The 7,288-nt window shown below is 33.9% G+C and overlaps 1 protein-coding gene across 1 annotated transcript; it reads left to right on the top strand.

The window, feature by feature from the left end:
- The first annotated feature begins 993 nt into the window (after positions 1 to 993).
- LOC139877716 (uncharacterized) lies at positions 994 to 6,367 on the top strand. Its single transcript, XM_071865145.1, has 10 exons — positions 994 to 1,117; positions 1,345 to 1,526; positions 1,692 to 2,117; positions 2,512 to 2,610; positions 2,832 to 3,180; positions 3,711 to 3,910; positions 4,048 to 4,124; positions 4,473 to 4,574; positions 5,041 to 5,227; positions 6,109 to 6,367. Exons 1-10 carry the CDS (start codon positions 997 to 999, stop codon positions 6,196 to 6,198), a joined length of 1,833 nt encoding a protein of 610 aa, XP_071721246.1. The 5' UTR covers positions 994 to 996; the 3' UTR covers positions 6,199 to 6,367.
- The last annotated feature ends 921 nt before the right edge of the window (positions 6,368 to 7,288 follow it).

Genomic DNA, 7,288 nt, shown 5'->3' with positions numbered 1-7,288 from the left:
AAAAAGCTTATTTTAAAAGCTAGCTTATATTTTTAACTCTAAAATTTAATAAGCAACTGTACCTTGTAGGCAAACATACCCTAAAGTCTAAACCACTACATATATTCACTTTTCTTCTGTTTTCGCGCTTCTACAATACACGGTCTTCAAGAATCAACTCCCCATTAACCAAAGTTTAACTTCAATAAATCTTACTAGGGTTTATCTTCTTTTGTTTCTCATCTTTTTACCCGCAACTAAAATTCAACTTAATTCATGTTTCAAGTTTCTGTTTCATGTTTTTGGATATCTTCATCACTTTAAACTCTTGATGGGTTTTACTTTTGATTAAAACTGAATCGCAAGAGGTTTTTTTTTGGGATTTTTATGTATGTCTTGAAAGTGTTCGACGATATGCGTGACTGAATATATCCTTGTAATATGAGCCCCTTGAATTTGCTAATGGGTTTTATGTTCAATTGTTCATATTGAGTTTAAAAATTTTAACCGATGATCTTTGAAATTGTTACAAGAATACTAATTTGTGTTACTAGATGCTTCCAGGGTTTGTTTAATGTTATCACAATTGACGTTGTTTAACATTAAATTTATGATCTTTTAATCAATGGGCTTATGATTGTATTACATGATGTGATTGCTTTAGTTATAACAAGTTTTTTTTTTTTTTTTTATAAAAAAGTTAGGTGATTTAACTTGATGATTTGAAAACTATTTTGTAAAACATGCGATAATTTTTACACGGATTACATTGTTTTGTAAAATCTTGATGAATGTTGTCGATAAGAGAGTAAAATGCCTGTTAAAGAATTGTCAGTGTGTACGATAGTTGGACTATATGGATACTTGCAATTAATGTGTTTGATTGTTCCTTGTTTGGATCTTTATATGATATTAAATCAATTAAAATTATTAGTAAATTACTTTTAATGTTTACATTATCGTCTTAAATGTACACGTTTCAAGTCTTTTATTGTGTTTTCGAGTTACAGATTGAAGATGGGGGTTGGAAAGAAAGAGTTCTCATCCACTAGAAACTTAGAAAAAGGTCAACTAGGCGGTGTAATCTTTGGTGCTACGAACGTAACAATCAAGGAATGCCTTTCGAAGCAACTATTTGGTAATTCTTATAATTGGAACCAAAAATAATAATGTGCGTGTGCGTGTGTGTTCTATGGTATTGATAGTTTGGTCTCCAAGCAATAGGGTTCATGCCAAGCACACATTTCGACTAATTAACTTATAAGTCGGCTGATTTGGCTATGTTAATCTGTAACCAAACCCGTTACCCAACCATGCCATTTTGGTGTATAATGTATTACTAATATACTTTTTTAATTGTATTAGGTTTACCGAAAGAGCATCTTGTGTATGTTGAGAAAATTGAACCTGGTTTGCCGTTGTTTCTATTTAACTATTCGGATAGAAAACTACATGGCGTATTTGAAGCTGCTAGCCATGGCCAATACAATATAGATTCGTATGCATGGACGAGTGACGGCAGACAGTGTTCACCTTATCCTGCTCAGGTACTTAACACGTATCTACATCCATGTTCTATTTTCCTATCGAATTTACGGTTTGATTGTATGATATGAATAAGTGATGTTGAATAAAGTATAGCTTGATATCGGGAGTACAATTATGTCTACACGATTAGATTGAGCCATTAAACTTTGCTTTTTGTAATACAGGTTCAAGTACTCATGCGGTCAGCTGACTCACCACGCCATCCACTAACCGAGAATCAGTTTAAGCCCATAATCGTGGACAATTACTTTTCTTATAACAAGTTCTGGTTTGAGTTGGATCATGCTCAAACAAGTAAACTGTTATCTTTATTTTCATCTCAATCGCTTTCTGCTTCACATTTGACACCAAAGTTCCAATATGTTCCCAAGTCTGACAAGAAAATGGAAAACGAGCCCAAAGCGGAAGATGTTCGTATGAGTTTTAATGGCATGAATCTAAATCCGAAAACAGAAAATTGGATAGGTACAAAAAGGAAAGATGAGAAGCAAGATGTATTCATGAAACTTAATGAACTGGATTTGAACCGTATTAAGGCGGACCCACCTTCTGTTTTCATTAAGTCATCTGAAGATGCTACTATATCGCAGGTCTCACTTACAAATATATATTAGAGGTGGAAAATGGGCGCTCTGGAGAGTTGGGTAGCGGGTTAAAACGGGTACATTGGGTTGACCCGAAACAAATTTCATCCAAAATTCCAAAAAAAGTAATTACTTTGTGAAATATCTTTGAAAAAGTTATGTTGTATTAGTAATGATATAATTGAATAATTTGATGTAGGAGGTTTTGTTTACAAAGTTGCACTTTGTCCGGTGTTTAACCCGTTTTAACCACTTGACTCGTAAGATAAAAATGTAACATCAGTAGACCCTTTCGAAGTAGATGAGTCGTAAGCTAAGCGCCACCTCTTATGTTGTTTCTTTGATCTTCCTTTTTACTCCTCTTTCGTAGTAACACTTAATATTCTTGTGTGCATAGTAGTTGATTGAAAAGGTGGAAGATCTGATGTCTTCTAAAACAGAGCAAAATCGCAAGATTGGTTACTTGGAAGAAAAGATCATATTCTTGGAGCAGAATCTGGTACATTTTATAACTCTTTAAAAGATTGAGCTTCACGACATTATGCGCGCGCGCACACACACACTCTTTTGTTAAGCTATCATGAAACATCCCTATTATATCTATTAACTTTTTCCTTGATATCTTATCATCACCACAAATATTTTTCTACATAAGGTTATCTTTCTCATAAATGACCCGTTTCTTACTTTAAATTTTGTACTCTGCTACTTGACATGTAGGCTGAAGCACAAAATGAAATTAGGAACCTAAAAAACCACTGTGTCATCTTCGAAACTATGATGGGCCCATCTGACCAATCTGATACCATAATTGGAAACGAGTTTCAATTGGATAATGATTCAGCTGAAACTAGTGATACTCATTTAGACTGTGATGACTTGATATATCTTGTTGGAGGATATGACGGAAGATCATGGTTCTCGTCATTGGATTGCTGGTCATCTTCACAGAATCAGACTAAATTACTTAAGCCGATGAATACTGGTCGATGTTATGCGCCTGTTTCAATGTTAGATGGTCAACTTTATGTATTTGGAGGTGGCACTCGTGGTGTGTGGTATGACGCAGGTATTAATCTCTCTCGTGGTGTGTGGTCAACTTTAGGGACTAAACCCAAAACCCTAAACCCTAAGCCCTAAACCCTAAACCAACTCTAAATCGGGCTAAATCTTGAAAAAAACTTCACATATGATGGAAAAAAACGCTCGTAGAATAACATTACACATGAGGCGTGTTATCAGTTTTTTTATCAAGCATTTTCCCGCCAAAATAATAACATTCATCACAAAGTGTCTTTTTTAAATGTTCACATTTTCGTGTGCTCTTAATGTTGGGAAATTTTTTTTTTTGGAAAAAAATAAAAAAATAAATTTTACTTCCCCCTAAAAGGTGCTTCCCTCTTGATTGTGACCCTATATATATATATATATATATATATATATATATATATATATATATATATATATATATATAATGTGAAAATCGCTAAAGTTTAAGTGTTCTCATATTTCTGTACCTTTTTATCTTTTTATGGTTCTCGTTTGAACTTTTGGCTGTGTGTGTTACTATTGTGTTTTTTTTTTCTTTTTCTTTTTTAGTTGAATCGTATGATCCAGTTTTGAATGAGTGGACTGCTCGACCTTCTCTAAATTCAAAAAAGGGAAGCCTAGCTGGCGCTACATTGAATGGTAAGATATATGCAGTTGGTGGTGGGAGTGACAATGAATTCTATTCAGCTGTTGAGATGTTAGACCTTCACATTGGAGCCTGGATTCCATCACCCTCGATGCATGAACAGGTGAATATAATATTTATATACACGATTTGAGTACTTATGATATAGCAAAAAATGTTATAATATTTATCTTTACGATTTTAGCATTTGAGCAACTTTTTGTAAATACGTGACACTTATATTGACGTATTTTCTTCCAGCGCTTTTCTCTAGCTGCAGCAGAACTCAATGGGTCACTTTATGCTGTTGGTGGCTATGACGGAAAAAACTACTTAAAGTAAATTATCTTTTTCGTTACTAATTTGTGTTTTGTTAAGCACAAGCGAATCGACATCTACTTAATTGTTCATGATCATAATATGTTTTAGACTTGTCAAATTGAGCCGGATTGGGCAGGTTAGTTAACGGATTAAATGGACACTCTTTCTGTTCGAGTTGGGCCCCAATTCGCTTATCATCCAAAAAACCAAGATTTGGTGTTTCAAACATGTCTGCATTATAATGTGTTATTGAATTTGATAGTTGTATTACATAACCTAATCTAATCTAGCAACCAAACAGTTCCTTAATATATCTATTTCTGTTTGTTTTTTTAAGATAAAATGATATCCTTTTATTATTTCAGGTCGGCTGAAAGGTTTGATCCAAGAGAACGTTCCTGGACAAGAATCGAAAGCATGAACACAATGAGGGGTTGCCCTTGTTTGGTCGTTTTGAATGAAAAGTTGTAAGACATCATAATTTATTTTTTGTCCCGGGATGATAAAATGGGCGGGGGCGCCAGGTTCATGAATGGGTCAAACCAAGTGTATATATATATATATATATATATATATATATATATATATATATATATATATATATATATATATATATATATATATATATATATATACAGTGCTGGTTATATTTATTTGGGACAGTTTATGTCCAAAATCTGGATTTATATTATTTATTAACTTCTCAAATTTTGTTTCATACAATATATAGATTTACATGACAATATATTTTGTGACTAATCTGAATTTGTAGGTATTATGTATTAAAATACGAAATGGGAACCCCCATTTGACCGGTTTCATTTTGTAGCTATTTATACCCGTTTTTGATAAAAATATAATCTGGATCAACTTTTATTACACATAAAATTAATCAAGGGTTTGTGTACTAAGTGGTTAATGAATGATCTACAGATACGTTTTAGGTGGGTTCGATAGTAATGAAATGGTTCCAAGCGTAGAAATCTACGATCCTCGACGCGGGTCATGGGTTCTGGGAGAATCAATGAAGTACGCGAGGGGATTTTCAGCTGCAGCAGTCGTAAAAGAATCGCTTTACATCTTTGGTGGACTTAAAAATGGTCAAGAAATTAACGACACTGTAAGTTGTATAATCCTTGAGTAACCTGTTTTTAAAGATGGCAAAATGAGTGGGTCAGGTAACGGGTCAAAACAGGCTGGGATTGCCCTAAAACCAATTATCCATCCATTTTACAGTTTTTTCAATAAATAATCTTTCTTATCAGGCCGTCTCAACAATTTCGAAGGCCAAAATAAACATGGGCCCTTATAAAAGTAAAATTTTTTAATTAAAAAAAGATAATACTAAAGTTTATCAATACAAAAAAGTTTTTAAGACAACCGTAGCAAAGTGTTTTATTCTCAAATTTTTGTATTCCAACTATACTTGAACTGTTATTTAAATAAACTATATATTGTATAATATATGTATATATATTCAAAATTTTGGGTCCTTCTAATGTTTTAGGCCTTGATCGGTTGCCCATCTTCAGTGGCGAATCTAGGATGCAATCTCATTGGGGTCCTAGATTTTTTTCAAAGCTAATTATATTTGAAGGGTATATTAGTGGTTATTTACCTAAAAGAAAACCATAGATCTAAAAAATATATGGGGTCCTATAGCTAAATTTAGTGGTGTTCTATACAATTCGAAAAGTAAATCGTAAAAAAAAAAATTCCAAGCTAGTGGGGTCATAGGACCCCACTCTAACACATGTAGATTCGCCATTGCCAATCTTGCCTCTGCCCGAAGACGCCTTTCCTTCTTATGTTGTTACACTAGTATCCATATTTAATTTTTCGTATTTGAATCATAAAAATAAAAAAAAGATGAAAATTTATACATGTTGTTGGTTGTACGCAATTGGGTTGACTTTTAAACAAGTTTAAAAGTTTGACCGTATTTACGCCTTGATAGAGATTGGTTAGAATTTCAAGCTCAAACTGTTATAACGATGACAGGTTGAATGCTATAACGAAGGCCGAGGATGGGAGACTCTCGAGAAAATGGCAGGTGGCCGGAGATGTTTTTTCTCGGCTATTGCTTTATGAAGTATATAAACTGAATATATACCGTTTAAAAGATGGTTGTTTTGCTCAAGAATTTCAATTGTTTTTCGCGTATCTTTGTGGATTATCACCACATCAATTTTGGCTGCATATATATGCTTTTGAGATAAGAAGCAAGAGGTTATGTACTCTGTTAACATGTCTTGGTTGCTATGGGCCTGTGTTTCATCATACTGCACCTATTTTAATATTCATTGAGCAAAATCTTTCATCTCTTCTAATTCATCTTCATTACTGTATCTCACTATGTTATTTTCTTCAATATCAATTAAAAACACATAAAAAAATCCTATCGACGGAGAAACAACGTTGAAATACGACACAAGCCCGAGTGCATTTTGTTAAAGGATAGAAACCTAATTTCTAATACATTCAATGTATAGACGGGAGTACCATCATTTCTATGCATTAGAGATCAATGGTTTTTCGTGTTGAAAGCGTAGGTCATATTCACCGGGCTTGTGCATAATCCTCCCGATACATGGAAAGTTATAAAATTTTTTGGCGAGATAGTACATTTACCCATCAAATTTGTAGTACTAGTATGGTCAAGATCTTTTTTTTCCAAAACACGTATAGCCGGAACTCTCACTTCCGGCTTTGTCCACTTGTCTGCAAACTGAACCTTTTACCGTCGGATTAAACCCACGCGGCGTTCCATGATGTATGATTGTGCGCTTTTTCAGAAACCCGAATTTGCAACTTCCGTGTTTGTCAGATCTTCAGAAACTCGGATTTGGGGGTTCCATGTCCGTCACCTCATTAATTTTACGTACCTACTCGACATTATTGCATGGGCTACATGGATGACACTTGGAAAAACCGGACTTCACCAAATCGGGTTTCAAGTGTGTTTTAAACCTCCATTCACAGCTTCAGTTGAGATAAAAAACAACACACATTTTCAAAGCTTTCACATTCCACAAATAAATACACACTTTCATTCACAGATTATTTAACAAAAAATGGCAAACATACAAGTAAATGATCAACCACAAAACAATGAATTGTTGTGGCTACAAGTTCAAGGAAGACAAGGTCATTTTCAACCGGTAATAATGAAGGGGAGCCA

This window comes from Rutidosis leptorrhynchoides, chromosome 11 (genome assembly GCF_046630445.1).
Source record: "Rutidosis leptorrhynchoides isolate AG116_Rl617_1_P2 chromosome 11, CSIRO_AGI_Rlap_v1, whole genome shotgun sequence".
Taxonomy (NCBI): Eukaryota; Viridiplantae; Streptophyta; class Magnoliopsida; order Asterales; family Asteraceae; genus Rutidosis; species Rutidosis leptorrhynchoides.
Note: the sequence above shows the minus strand (reverse complement) of the source record. Positions and strands in the feature narration are given on the sequence as shown.